Below are 15573 nucleotides of genomic sequence, written 5' to 3'. Positions count from 1 at the left end.
ATGAACTAAAGCAGAAGCCCTTATTATCAAGGGTAATTCATCTATTTCCAACTTTGTCATTCCGTTTACAAACATTTATTGTAATTTTAGTATCTGAAAGTTGTGCTTCGGTTGACTACTTGCGTAAAGTTATGAATTGCTTTAGTCTATAAATCTTTGCGGTATAATGTACACCATTTCAAAAAGAACGTAATAGCATGGTGCAAGACTACATTATGTGCGCAGATTACGGCAAGTGAGGTGTTTATTAGCCCTTGCGAATGCACCTCCACTAAGGCATGGTATAAAAAGGGTAGTGTTCATTTCAGAAAGAAATGTCTGTTCACGGGGCTAAGTGCAAGACTGTTGGGAGAAGACGACACTAAAACCCTCAAAACTGTAGTACCCTCCCAGTTGGCAAGATTTTGTATTCAGTAGCTTACCACAGAGTGTCAAGTTTTCTTAATTAGAAATGGCATTCTGGCCGTGGTCTTCTGCTTCTGCAATCACCAGGCCAAACTATTATCCCTATTACAGTGAATGGAAGGAAAATCGTGGGCTGGCAAGTGTAGAAGCAGAAAACCCAGCCACAATGTGCATCACATGCTGTAGTCATATTAAGAGAGCTGCACAAGAGGGTCAGTGTACAATAGATCAACAGCAGCACTTCTGTAGGCACCATATTGAATGCATCAGAGGTGTTCCCTTTTGAACTTCATTCTAGCTTTTGAATTCTCTGCACGTATTTGAGTTTAATGTGAATAATAAGAGCCGGGAAATATTTTCCTTGATAATTGTGCCAAGTTTCACTTCAGTTTTGTGCTATATACTTATATCCACCTGGAATTGAGAAGGTCTAAATTTAACGGCACTATTCAAGAGATGTACATTCCAATTGCCCACGCTAGGTTCAAGTCTACATCACAGGGTCCAAGGACAGTGTTCACGTCCCACAGACCTTTATTTGGGTTAATTTGGCACTAATCACACATCCATATTAATTTTAGAGCATTGGACTATATTATTCAACTTAAAATGTAAATAATAATGCACATCTATTCCTAATTTCTACAATAGATAACCCAAAGGTCACATAGCATTGGTTTATATCTAATTAAGAAAAGCCTAAAATTCAAAAGTTAAGATCATTTAACAGTTTTGTTTACCGTTCCCAACATAGGAAGCGCCTTGAACAGATTCTTTCCATCACAAACATTTCCTGTACTGGCAGTAACCAGCTGGCCAGGTTTTTTTTCCCTTGATAAAAATCAGCAGCTTTTACTTATCCCCAGACTGCTTTCACTAAATAGATTCAATATGCATGAATGTTTTCCATTATTGAACACTGCTGTCAATGTTTAGTAACGAATTATGTCATAGGTCTTCATGTGGATTTTCAAGTAAAATTCCAAGTTTTTTCATTGCGGTACATATTTTTTTTTTTGTGTTCATTAATTACAAATTTTACTTCCAGGAAACGATGCCTTTGCAAAGCGTGTTGCATTTTCTGTGGGTCTGACTGAAAAGCCCTTCACTGCCGATAACAGTGTTGTAAGATTCAACAAAATTCTCATCGATGATGGAAGTCACTATGAACCCCGCACAGGTATGATGTCGTCTGGCACATTCGTAGCTGTTTTATTGGCACAATGCTTTTCATCATTTCAGATCAGTGTAGGCCACTTTGCAGGTCACAGAAACAAACCATTTCTGTGAAGCAAATTGCTGAAACTAATACAACTTGCCTTTTCCGAGATTGTGCATGCTACACATCAATCCACAGCAACCTGCTCCCATGTCTTGGCCATTTGCTGCTCCTTGACCGGCAACTAGGAGTGGGGACTGGGATAGCACACCCTCCAATTATCCATTCCTCCATGTGAGCTCAGCTGGGATCAGAAACTTACCGTCTGGAGAAATTACACACGACCCATTTCTGAGCACTCTGCGCTACCTTTCCCCAACCACACCAGACATTGGGAAATTAATAATGGCCCAGAAATTCGGGTCGGGGGCTTCCCGCAGGTGCAAGCCCCCGACCTACACTTACCTAGCGCGCCGGCAGTTGACCTCTTGGCCTGCGTGGAATTCCTCTCCGAGGCCTGCGCGCTATGCTGGCGTGTCCCAGGGGTGTAGTTAGTGCGATGCTTCCCCTGGGATCACGTGAGCAACAGACAGCCAATCGGAGCAGGGAATGCTCCATTCATAAGTCTTGACAGATAGGCCTGTCAAAACGTATAAATGCTGAGGCTGGAAAACTGTACTTCACCTTCAAATAATTTTTTTTTTTTTTTTTTTTTTAAATCACACTTTGTAAATAAACTATAAATGACATTAAATAACTATTTTAAACAAAAACTTAAATTTTTGAAAAAAATAATTTTATAAAAAAAACGGCTAAAAATAAACTTACCTTGCTTTAAAGTATTTAAAAGTAAAAAACCTGTGAGTCATAGAGTTTTACAGCACAGAAAGAGGCCCTTCGGCCCATCGTGTCTGCGCCGCCCATCCATCCCTGTCCAGTCTAATCCCATTTTCCAGCATTTGGTCCATAGCCTTGTATGCAATGGCATTTCAAGTGCTCATCCAAATGCTTCTTGAATGTTGTGAGGGTTCCTGCCTCCACCACCCTTTCAGGCATTGAGTTCCACATTCCAACCACCCTCTGGGTGAAAAAGTTCCTCCTCAAATCCCCTCTAAATCTCCTGCCCCTTACCCTGAATCTATGCCCCCTTGTTATTGACCCCCCCACTAAGGGGAAAAGTTCCTCTTTATCTACCCTATCTATGCCCCTCATCATTTTGTACACCTCAATCAGGTCCCCCCTCAGCCTTCTCTGCTCCAAGGAAAACAACTCCAGCCTGTCCAGCCTCTCTTCATAGCTGAGGCGCTCCATCCCAGGTAACATCCTGGTGAATCTTCTCTGCACCCTCTCCAAAGCAATCACATCCTTCCTATAGTGAGGCGACCAGAACTGCACACAGTACTCCAGCTGTGGCCTCACCAGCGTTTTGTACAGCTCCATCATAACCTCCCTGCTCTTATATTCTATGCCTCGGCTAATGAAGGCAAGTATCCCATATGCCTTTTTAACCACCTTATCTACCTGCTCCGCTGCCTTCAGGGATCTATGTACATGTACACCAAGGTCCCGCTGACCCTCTGTACTTCCTAGGGTCCTACCACTCATTGTGTATTCCCTTGCCTTATTTGTCCGTCCAAAATGCATCACCTCGCACTTTTCAGGGTTAAATTCCATTTGCCACTTCTCCGCCCATCTGACCAACCCGTTTATATCGTCCTGTAGCCGGAGGCTTTCCTCCTCGCAATTTACCACCCCACCAATTTTCGTGTCATCTGCGAACTTACTGATCATACCTTTTACATTTTCATCCAAATCATTTATGTAGATCACAAACAATAAGGGACCCAGCACCGATCCCTGAGGTACCCCACTGGACACAGGCTTCCAGTCACAAAAGCAACCTTCGACCATCACCCTCTGCCTCCTGCCACTCAGCCAGTTTAGGATCCAACGCGCCAAGGCACCCTGGATCCCATGGGCTCTTACCTTCTTGACCAGTCTCCTATGCGGGACTTTGTCAAAAGCTTTACTGAAGTCCATGTAAACCACATCCACAGCATTTCCCTCATCCACCCCACTAGTCACCCCCTCGAAAAATTCGATCAGATTTGTTAGACATGATTTACCCTTGACAAAGCCATGCTGACTATCCCCGATTAATCCTTGCCTCTCCAAGTGGAGATTAATTTTGTCCCTCAGAATTTTTTCCAATAATTTCCCCACCACAGATGTTAGACTCACTGGCCTGTAATTCCCTGGTTTATCCCTGCTACCCTTCTTGAATAATGGTACTACGTTAGCTGTTCTCCAGTCCTCTGGTACATCCCCTGTGGCCAGAGAGGTTCTGAAAATTTGTGTCAGAGCCCCTGCAATCTCCTCCCTTGCCTCCCACAGCAGCCTGGGATACATCTCGTCCGGGCCTGGGGATTTATCCACTTTTTGGCCCGCTAAAACCGCTAGCACCTCCTCCCTCTCGATGCTAATATGTTCAAGTATGTCACCGTCCCCTTGCCCGATTTCTATGTCTGCATCGTCTTTCTCCATAGTGAACACAGATGCAAAAAATTCATTTAAAACCCCGCCTACATCCTCTGGCTCTACACACAGATTGCCACTTTGGTCCCTAATGGGCCCTACCCTTTCCCTGGTTATCCTCTTGCCCTTAATATACTTATAAAACATCTTAGGATTTTCCTTTATTTTGCTCGCCAGTGTTATTTCATGGCCCCTCCTCGCCCTCCTAATTTCTTTTTTAAGTATGCCCCTGCACTTTTTATACTCCTCTAGGGCTTCTTCTGTCTTTAGTCTTCTGTAACTGCCAAAAGCCCCCCTTTTATTTCTAATGCATTTTTGTATATCCCTTGTCATCCAAGGTTCCCTTTGCTTGTTGGTCCCACCCTTGACCTTTACAGGAACATGTTGGCGTTGTACTCTCTCTATTTCCCTTCTGAAAGTCTCCCACTGTTTTGATGTGGATTTTCCTATAAGCAGCTGCTCCCAGTCCACTTTGGCCAGATCCTGCCTTATCATATTAAAATCGGCCTTCCCCCAATTTAGAACCCTTATTTCCAGGCCGTCTTTGTCTTTTTCCATGACCACCTTAAATCTCACCGAATTATGGTCACTGTCGCCAAAATGCTCTCCGACTGACACTTCCACCACTTGCCCGGCTACATTCCCCAGAATTAGGTCCAGTACCGCCCCCTCTCTTGTAGGACTTTCTACATGTTGGCTCAAAAAGCTCTCCTGGATACACCTTAAGAATTCTGCACCCTCTAAGCCTTTCACACTCTGACTGTCCCAATTTATATTGGGGAAGTTGAAATCCCCCACTATTATTACCCTATTATTTTCGCACTTCTCTGAGATTTGCCTACATATCTGTTCCTCTATCTCCCCCTGACTGTTTGGGGGCCTATAGTACACTCCCAGCAAAGTGCTTGCCCCCTTTTTGTTTTTAAGTTCTACCCATATGGCCTCATTAGAGGAACCCGCTAATATATCATCCCTCCTTACAGCAGTAATTGACTCCTTAATTAATATTGCAACACCCCCTCCCCTTTTACACCCCCCTCTGTCTCGCCTGAAGATTCTATACCCCGGAATATTGAGCTGCCAGTCCTGACCCTCCCTCAACCATGTCTCCGTGATAGCAACAATATCGTACTCCCATGTGTTCAACAACAACTTCAGTTCATCCACCTTATTTGCAAGACTCCTTGCATTAAAATAAATGCCTTCCAGCCCTGCCATATTCTCTTTTGCCTTCACATATTTGCTCTGCCTTCCCAGCGGACTTGTTTTTCCCTCTGTATTTGGCCGTAAATCACCCCCTACTATAGCTCCACTCTGTACCCCAACCCCCTGCCAAGTTAGTTTAAACCCTCCCCAGCAGTGCTAGCAAACCTCCCCGCAAGGATATTGGTTCCCCCCTGGTTCAGGTGTAAACCGTCCGACTTGTACAAGTCCCACCTTTCCCAGAAGCAGACCCAGTGATCCAGGAAACTAAAGCCCTCCCCCCTGCACCATCCCTTTAGCCACGCATTCATCTGTTCTATCTTCCTATTCCTATACTTACTAGCACGTGGCACCGGGAGTAATCCAGAGATTACAGCCCTTGAGGTCCTGCTCCTTAATCCTTCACCTAGCTCCCTAAATTCTTGCTGCAGGACCTCATCCCTCTTTTTACCTATGTCGTTGGTACCAATGTGGACCACGACCACTGGCTGTTCTCCCTCCCCCTCCAGAATGCCCTGCAGCCGCTCAGTGACATCCTTGACCCTGGCACCAGGGAGGCAACAAACCATCCTGGATTCACGTCTACGGCCACAGAAACGCCTATCTGTTCCCCTTACTATAGAATCCCCTACCACTATTGCTCTCCCACTCTTTTTCCCCCCTTCCTGGGCAGCAGGAGCACCCCCAGTGCCAGGAAGTTGGCCGCTGCTGCCTTCCCCTGGTGGAAAAAATGTTTTAAATAATTGACCACTTACCTTTGAAAATGAAGTCCTTACGGCTGCTTTTTATATTTCTAAAATGTACAGACTTACCCGCATGTTAAAACCTGTAAAAAAAAAGGAAGTTCAACGCACACGCGCAGACTCCCGCGCGCATGCGTTCGACCTCTGAACCCCTTGGTTCAGAGGATCGGAAGTGCCGGTTTCCCGCGCATGCGTAGTGCATGCAAGATTCCGGCACTGCCATCGGGTCCACGCGTGAGTACTCCGTCCGTACTCACGCGTTGGGACCCGAATTTCTGGGCCATTGATTTTTTGTTCCTACTTGCTACCAGCTGGCAGGAGAAAGTGTGGCATGCTCCCATTTCTGTACAGCAAATTGCAACTGAAAAATTCAATTGCTTTTAATCTGTTCATCCAATTCCTTCTTTTACATCTTTAAAATTTGAAAATTCAGTCTGCCTCATGTAATAATATCAGTCTGTAGTGCAGTAGACAATGGTTGAAAAGAGTAGTCAGATGAGAAAAATCAAGCTGTAACTAGTTAGGTGACCAAGCTTAGTATTAAAAATCCTTTAAAAAGAGTTCCACAGTTCAAAGATACAGGGAAAGTAGTGCATTCAATGAGATCCACGAACTCAGTGGTTACACTGGGGCTGCCACAGTAGATACCTAACCTGCAGTTCCCAAACCATAATGTAAACGCAGTCTTCTCCCATTCCTGTAGGTAGAAGGGGGGCATGAGGTAACTTTGCAAGCCATACAGGTAAGTATAGAAATTTAAGCAGAAATCTGCTACAAAGATTGCTGGGACTCAAGTCCTTCCCAACCTCCATATTACCTACCATCGCTGGCTCACAATTGAATAATGAATCACGTGTGGAGCTTTTCTCATTTGCACATTGAATGTATTTAATCCCGTCTTTCGGATGAGACGTTAAACCAATCAAGTAGATGTAAAAGATCCTATGACACTATTGCGAAGAAGAGCAGGGGAGTTATCCCCGGTGTCCTGGCCAATATTTATCCCTCAATCAACATCACAAACAGATTATCTGGTCATTATCACATTGCTATTTGTGGGAGCTTGCTGTGCGCAAATTGGATGCCGCGTTTCCTACATTACAACAATGACTACACTTCAAAAGTACTTCATTGGCTGTAAAGTGCATTGGGACGTCCAGCAGTCATTAATAATCTGTTCTGCTACCCCCAAGTGATCAGTGATACCTCACTTATTTTGAAGTGCATGGTTTTACTGATTCCACTTCCAACCTTGCAGCAGTGAAACCATCCTCATTTCTATGTGGAGGTACTTTTTAATCAACTGGTGAGTCAGAAGGGGCAGTAAGAACCATGGTTGTTGCTATGCTGAGTGGCCAAAGCACATTAGCTCTCCTCAGAGAGTGGAGAGATGTCAGTCAGTATCATTCACCAGTACCCAAGCCATTGGGAAGGTTATGGAAGCCAAAGTTAATAGTTCTTTTGAGGAGTAATTTTGAAACTGCCCATCTGGAAAAAGCAGTAGCTTGTGCATGTGCAGTTTTACAAAAGTTTTTAAAAATTTACTTTGGCTCCCATTAACTTCTGAAATCACTGGGGAAGTTCTGTGCAGGTGAAAAATACTGAACCACTTCAGTCTCTGTGCAGAGGGGAATTTCATTTCAAGTCATTGCCTCAAGCAGAGGACAGAGAAACATCTGCTATGCATTAGCTCCATGAATTTACCTCCTTCTTCTGGATGGTCTCCATCTTCAATCCAACACAGTTCCAGGTAATTGCAATTCATCATGCTATTTCATTGCTTATCTGCTCAAACAATTCCACATTGATTCCATCCTTTTGCTATGGTGACCCATAACCATTCATATATTGCTTCCTTTCCCTGCAAGATTGTTTCCTGGTCTATAATCTCTTCTTAATTGTTGTTTTGTTGCCAAAATAATACAGTACAACTTGTTTGAGTCGCAATCACTTTCATTGCCCGACAAGTGATTTGATTTGGAAAAAAGGCGTGATGAAATGTCTAGTTGGAATAGGCTAGAAATTGCAGTCGGAGGCGTACCTCCGCAGTACGGCTCTGACCCGCGAAAGAATTACTGAAGTACCTGCTGGTGGCCAGGCTGCAAAAAGTTCCGTCTCAGGCCTCGAGGCGGTGGGCAGCGGAATGGCCCAAGGATCGCAGGTGGTGCGGAAGCGTCCCTGGGATCACGTGGGCCCGGCGCTCCAATCAAGAATTCCATTTCAATAATTTATGAAGGGAATCCCCTAATTTTTAAAAAAATTCGCTTATGGGATCTGGGCGCCACTGGCAAGGCCAGCATTTATTGCCCATCCCTAGTTGCCCTTGAGAAGGTGGTGGTGAGCCGCCTTCTTGAACCGCTGCAGTCCATATGGTGAAGGTACTCCCACAGTGCTGTTAGGTAGGGAGTTCCAGGATTCTGACCCAGCAACGATGAAGGATCGGCGATATATTTTAAAGTCAAGATGGTGTGTGACTTGGAGGTGGTGGTGTTCCCATGCGCCTGCTGCCCTTGTGGTCGAGGTCACGGGTTTGGGAGGTGCTGCCGAAGAAGCCTTGGTGAGTTGCTGCAAACTGGTACAAACTGCAACCACAGTACGCCGGTGGTGGAGGGAGTGAATGTTTAAGGTGGTGGATGGGGTGCCAATCAAGCAGGCTGCTTTGTCCTGGATGGTGTCGAGCTTCTTGAGTGTTGTTGGAGCTGCACTCATCCAGGCAAGTGGAGAGTATTCCATCACACTCCTTACTTGTGCCTTGTAGATGGTGGAAAGGCTTTGGGGAGTCAGGAGGTGAGACACTCGCCACAGAATAACTAGCCTCTGACCTGCTCTTGCTGCCACAGTATTTATGTGGCTGGTCCAGTTAAGTTTCTGGTCAATGGTGACCCCCCAGGATGTTGATGGTGGGGGATTCGGCGATGGTAATGCCGTTGAATGTCAAGGGGAGGTGATTAGACTCTCGCTTGTTGGAGATAGTCATTGCCTGGCACTTCTGTGGCGCGAATGTTTCCTGCCACTTATCAGCCCAAGCCTGAACACCGTCCAGGTCTTGTTGCAGGCGGGCATGCACTGCTTCATTATCTGAGGAGTTGTGAATGGCGCTGAACACTGTGCAGTCATCAGCGAACATTCCCATTTCTGACCTTATGATGGAGGGAAGGTCATTGATGAAGCAGCTGAAGATGGTTGGGCCTAGGACACTGCCCTGAGGAACTCCTCCAGCAATGTCCTGGGGCTGTAATGATTGACCTTCAAGCACCACAACCATCTTCCTTTGTGCTAGGTATGACTCCAGCCAGTAGAGTGTTTTCCCCAATTCCCATTGACTTCAGTTTTACTAGGGCTCCTTGATGCCACTCAGTCAAATGCTGCCTTGATGTCAAGGGCAGTCACTCACACCTCACCTCTGGAATTCAGCTCCAAATGATATGCAATGGAATCCCCAAATCTAATAATTATACAATGTACAGAATTGGAATTTTATTCATAATTACCTTCATTCCACAACCTCACTAAAAGCATCATTAAAAGTGTAATCTGGACCAATATTTGCACAAACTCATTTAATACAGTATATGCATAATTTAGGATATGAAAATGTTTAATTAAAACCTTAGATATCCCCTTACGCTGATGCAAACAGGCCCTGTACCTGCTTGCGTCAACCATAAGACTTCCGTGCACAATCGCTGGCCAATCGCTGGTCAGATAGCTCAACTTTGCGCCAGTGATTGCTTTTTCGGGGCCCCAGCGGATGGCCTGTCAACGCTTACATCGACAGGCTGCAAGTTCCAGATTTTGCGCATGCGCAAGCAAAAATCCCGAACTTGTGGGGCATTTCAAAGGGAATACGACGGCGTACTGAGAGTATACACAACACAATTTCAGGGCCAATAACTCAGTAATATCATACTTGGTGACAAGACGCTCTTTACCGACCAAGCAACTACAAGGTTTTCACCCACTCAGCTAATGCCCCCAGCGATTCCTGACAAGTGGCTTTCTGCAAATGGAAAAAAAGAAATGTAGTGTATATGATTAGTGTGCCGTTTATGAGGTACTAAAATGTTCTATGAGGATTGTTCTGGCCACAAATTTAAAATTCTCATCCTGGTGTTCAAATCGCTCCATGGCCTCGCCCCTCCCTATCTCTCTAGTTCTGACCACTTGCACATCCCTGATTTCCATCACCCCACTATTGGCGGCTGTGCCTTCAACTGCCTTGGCCCCAAGCTCTGGAATTCCCTCCCTAAGCCTCTCCACCTCTCTTTCCTGCTTTAAGATGCTCCTTAAAACCTACCTCCTGTCCCAATATCTCTTTATATGGCTCGGTGTCAAATTTTGTTTTGTAACACTCCTGTGAAGCGCCTTGGGACATTTTACTATGTTAAAGGCGCTCTGTAAATTCAAGTTGTTGTTGTTGCATTTGATTCTCTTTCAAAGGTTTTTCCACCGCTGCATGTTGTGAGGTTCTAAAGGTTTATAATTCATTTGTTTTGCAGGTATATTTACCGTTCCTTACAGTGGACAGTACCTCATTAGTGCTGTACTGACTCCGCAGAGAAATGAGCGCATCGAGGCTGTGCTGACTGTATCCAACGTGAGCGTTGCACAAGTGGACACAGCTGGCTACAGGACTGAACTATTAGAAATTGCTTTGGATAAAATTAAGAATCATCCTGGAGGAGGTCTTGCGGTGTTCAGCCTAATTCTTGGTCTGAAAACTGGTGACGAAGTGAGTGTTGTCGTCATGTCAGGAAAATTGGCTTACGCAGGAACAGAGGAGCTGTACTCTACATTCAGTGGTGTTCTACTGAACGATTCACCAATGCACAGTTGACAAAACCCAGGTAACGACAAGAGCAGCTAGAACCGAAGGAATTGGCCATCATCTGATTAAAAATGCTTCCTGTAGATCTAACAGTGAACTAACTGGAAATATTCATTTCAAATGTAACATTTGGCAGACTGAACCACACTAGAACCAAAAATGGTCCATGGCCAATCTATATTTTTAAATCAAGAACCACTAAGCAAAACACAAACTGGTTTGCTGCCTATTCAAGGTAAATATGGTTACATCTTCAGAAAACAAAGGGCTTTAGGTCACTGCCTATGATATGCTTGTATTAACCCTTTGAGAACTACAGTAATATTTCTGCAAAATATTGACAATACCATTTTTTAATTCTAGGAACAGTGATTTAAGGAATGTCCTTTGCTTTTGTACATATATATAATTCTATTTTATAGTACTTATTTTCAGAAATTTCCAGTTTTATATAATTCATGCAAAAAGATACTTGTACTTTAAAAGCTTAACGTCTCAGTGCTCAAAGGGTTAAAAGGTTGAGGATTTTATACAGGATCTTAAAAGAAATGTTGCAGTCAGCGGCCATTTAACCACAAGAATTTTTTTCCTCAAAGGAAGTGCCTCATAAAATAATAAAATGCACGATATTGAACAGCATCAAGTACAACCTGACGCAAGACAAGCGCTGGGGCAAATCTCAACATTTGGAGCTCTAAAATATCCTGCATTAGTTAGATGATCTGTATTATACTGGCACCATCACTGCTCGCTAGGCTGCTTATCAGGATGTAAGCTATCAATAGCCAGTTAAACATTACGTTAGCTGATAAAACCAGAACAGGTTTTTTTTATTCATAACAGCAAAAATGTTGACTCAGGTAGCCTAAAACATCCATACAGATGCCAGTGTTATTTCTTTTTTAAATGTAAACTTTAAATTAATTCTTTTCTATGAAAATCTGTCAATTGACCTTCATCCTAAGTACTGGCTAATGTACATAATCTGTGCCAACATTCATGTTTTCACATGAAACAATGTATGAAATCAGAGTCATTATGGCACAGAAGGAGGCCATTCGGCCCATCAAGTCCATGCCGGCTCTCTGCAGAGCAATCCAGTCAGTCCCATTCCCCCTCTCTATCCCTGTAGTCCTGCAAGTTTATTTCCCTCAAGTGCCTATCCAATTTCCTTTTGAAATCATTGATCGTCTCCGCATCCACCACCCTCATTGGCAGCGAGTTCCAGGTCCTCACCACTCGCTGCGTAAAAAAGTTCTTCCTCACATCCCCCCTGTATCTCTTGCCCAAAACCTTAAATCTGTGTCCCCTAGTCCTTGTACCATCAGCTAATGGGAACAGCCTTTCTGTCTACCTTATCCAAACCCGTCATAATCTTGTACACTTCTATCAAATTTCCCCTCGACCTCCTTTGCTCCAAGAAGAACTCCAGCTTCTCCAGCCTAACCTTGTAGCTAAAATCCCTCATCCCTGGAACCATTCTAGTAAATCTCCTTTGCACCCTCTCAAGGACCTTTACATCCTTCCTAAAATGCGGTGACCAGAACTGGATGCAATACTCTAGTTGTGGTCTAACCAGAACTTTATAAAGGTTCAGCATAACTTCCCTGCTTTTGTACTCAATACCTCTATTTATGAAGCCCAAGATCCCATATGCTTTGCTAACTACTCTCTCAATATGTCCTGCCACCTTCAGAGATCTATGCACATGAGCCCCCAGGTCCCTCTGTCCCTACACACTCTTTAGAACTGTACCATTAAGTCTATATTGCCTCTCCCTATCCCTTCTGCCAAAATGCATCACCTCACACTTCTTTGTATTAAATTCCATCTGCCACTTGTCTGCCCATTCTGCTAGCCTGTTGCAGTCGATTGGTATCATCCTCACTGTTTGCCACACCTCCAAGTTTGCTATCATTGGCAAATTTTGAAATTTTACTCTGTATTCCAACATCCAAGTCATTTTTATATATATATATATCAAAAAAAGCAGTGGTCCTAGCACTGACCCTTGGGGAACACCACTGTCTACTATCCTCCAGTCTGAAAAACAACCATTTACCACGACTCACTGTTTTCTGTCCTTAAGCCACTTTCTTATCCAAGCTGACATTGACCCTCCTATTCCATGAGCCTCAATTTTGTTAACCAGCCTTTTATGTGGTACTTTGTCAAACGCTTTCTTAAAATCCATAGACAACATCCACTGCATTCCCTTCATCAACCTTCTCTGTTACTTCATCAAAAATTCAATTAATCAAACACGATCTGCCTTTTACAAATCTATGCTGGCTCTCCTTAATTAGCTTAAACCTCTCCAAGTGCCTGTTAATTTTTTCCGATTATTGTTTTTAAAACCTTACCCACCACTGATGTTAAAATGACCGGCCTGTAGTTACTAGGATTGTCCTTACACCCTTTCTTGAACAAGGGTGTCACATTTGTCACTTTCCAATCCTCTGGCACCTCCCCCGCATCTAGATAAGATTGGAAGATTATGGCAAGCCCTTCCGCTATCTCCACCCTCACTTCCCTTACCAACCTAGGATGCAAGCCATCCGGACCAGGTGACTTATCCACTCTAAGCATATCCAGCCTTTCCAGTACATTTTGCCCATCAATTTTCACCCCATCCATTACCTCTACCATCTACGCTTCTACCGATATTTTGTCAGCATCCTCTTCCTTAGTAAACACCGATACAAAGTACTCATTAAATATTCTAGCCTTGCCCTGCACCTCTAAGCATACATCACCTTCTTTGTCCCTAATAGGCCCCACCCCGCCTCTTACTACCCAGTAGAAGATTTTTGGGTTCCCTTTTATATTAACTGCCATCTATTCTCATATTCTCTCTTTGCCAGTCTTATTTTACTCTTCACTTCCCCACTCAACTTATTGTATTTGGCCTGGTTCTCACTTGAAGAATTCACCTGACATGCATCATACAACCTCTTTTTTGTTTCATCATATTCTCTATCTCCCTCGTCATCCAAGGAGCCCTGGCTTTGATTCCACTACCTTTCCCTCCTGTTGGAATGTACCTAGCTTGTACCTGAAACATCTCCACCTTAAAGATCACCCATTGTTCCATTACAGTTTTTCCTGTCAATCTTTGGTTCCATTTTACCCTGGCTAGATCCCCTCTCATCCCATTGAAGTTAGCCCTCTTCCAATTTAGAATTTCTACTTTAGATTGTTCCCTACTCTTCTCCATTACTAATCTAAACCTTATGATATGATGATCACTATTACCCAAGTGTTCTCCCACAGACACTTGGTCAACCTGGCCCACCTCATTCCCCAGCACCAGATCCAGCAATGCCTCCTTCCTGGCTGGGCCGAGAACATACTGGTCAAAGAAGTTCTCCTGAACACATTTCAGAAATTCCTCCCCCTCCTTTCCCTTTACTGAACATTATCCCAATCGATATTTGGATAATTAAAGTCCCCCAATATCATCACTCTATAGTTCTTGCACATCTCTAATTTCCCTGCACATTTGCTCCTCTATCTCTCTCACTATTTGGAGGCCTATAGAATACCCCCAATAGCTTCATCATACCCTTTTTGCTTCTCAACTCTAAACAAATGGATTCTGTCCTTGCCCCCTCAAGGACATCCTCTTTCCAACACTACAATGTCTTCCATAATCAGTGCTGCCACCCCACCTCCCTTTTTCCCTTCCCTATCTTTTCTGAACACCTTGCATCCATGAATATAAATCTTGTGTGCACTTGCCATTGCATTTTTTTCCCACTCATTTAAATATCCAAAGATTCAGACAGCATATGTACAGAGATGAAAAGCAATTACCTAGGCTCAGTACTAGCAAACATCTATCAAATTTTGAAAAATGAGAAAGAGCACGCGCACAGATGTGTATGCATCTGGACGTATGTGTTCAAGAATTACAAAATTTCAACTAGTGTACTAAACATGGTCCGTCCGTCCACTGGTTCGGTTGTCTTTAACAATTAAATGATACTCGACATTTGATCAAGATGAATAGTCTTTACATAAATTTTTAACCAGTTGCCAACTCCTCGTGCTTCCAAGGTTTGAATGTTATGGGTCTATAAATATTTTTTTGCACCAGCAAAGCATTTGTTAAACTAGTGCTTTATTAGATCTGTAAAATTCAGTAACAATTCTGTGGCAGAAACTAAAAATGAGATCTTCAGTGTTGATTTAAAATGTTCATGATTGGTTGTGAAAGGTCAAGGACTGTGTTGTGGATGAGTGTATTTAAATTAAATTAGCTATGTTAAGAAAATAAACTTTCAAATGCAAATTTTGAACAGGCAGAAACAACCTACTAAATTTCTGATCAAGTGACTATTTTAGGGAAGGCGACAGTTATCCGAGATAAAGCATCAAACTGCGAGAACGTTTGCAGTAATTTAAAACGTTATTTGTCCAAAAATGTATTAAAATGAGAAAAAGTATAATTGTTTCTTATTTAGTAATAAATGCTAGCATTACATTGCAATTCAGTCATGTTTTGTAACAGATATTGAAGAATTGTTCAACATACATATGAACTTGAAGTCCTCTTGTTTTGTATATTAGTGTACATCTTTGAACATATGGAACTAAACTTTGTGAACAAGCAAGTTATGGTGCTATTTTCTGTAAATTAAATACACATTTTCTACTGTTTAATTTAATGTTTGCAATAAACATATGGTTTGAAATTA

The 15573-nt window shown here is 43.2% G+C and overlaps 1 protein-coding gene across 1 annotated transcript in view; it reads left to right on the top strand.

Annotated features, from left to right (window-relative positions):
- The window catches only part of emilin3b (elastin microfibril interfacer 3b), a 45530-nt gene extending 29957 nt beyond the window's left edge, over nucleotides 1-15573 (top strand). Inside the window, exons 6-7 of the mRNA XM_086005595.1 lie at nucleotides 1454-1585; nucleotides 10545-15573. Coding sequence (XP_085861721.1) covers nucleotides 1454-1585; nucleotides 10545-10882 — 470 coding nt within the window. The 3' untranslated portion in view covers nucleotides 10883-15573. The remainder of the gene's footprint in view (nucleotides 1-1453; nucleotides 1586-10544) is intronic.

Source organism: Somniosus microcephalus, chromosome 13 (assembly GCF_052327205.1).
Source record: "Somniosus microcephalus isolate GS21.2 chromosome 13, FLI_Smic_1.0, whole genome shotgun sequence".
In the NCBI taxonomy this organism is placed as follows: domain Eukaryota; kingdom Metazoa; phylum Chordata; class Chondrichthyes; order Squaliformes; family Somniosidae; genus Somniosus; species Somniosus microcephalus.
This window is presented reverse-complemented; position numbering and strand designations above follow the sequence as displayed.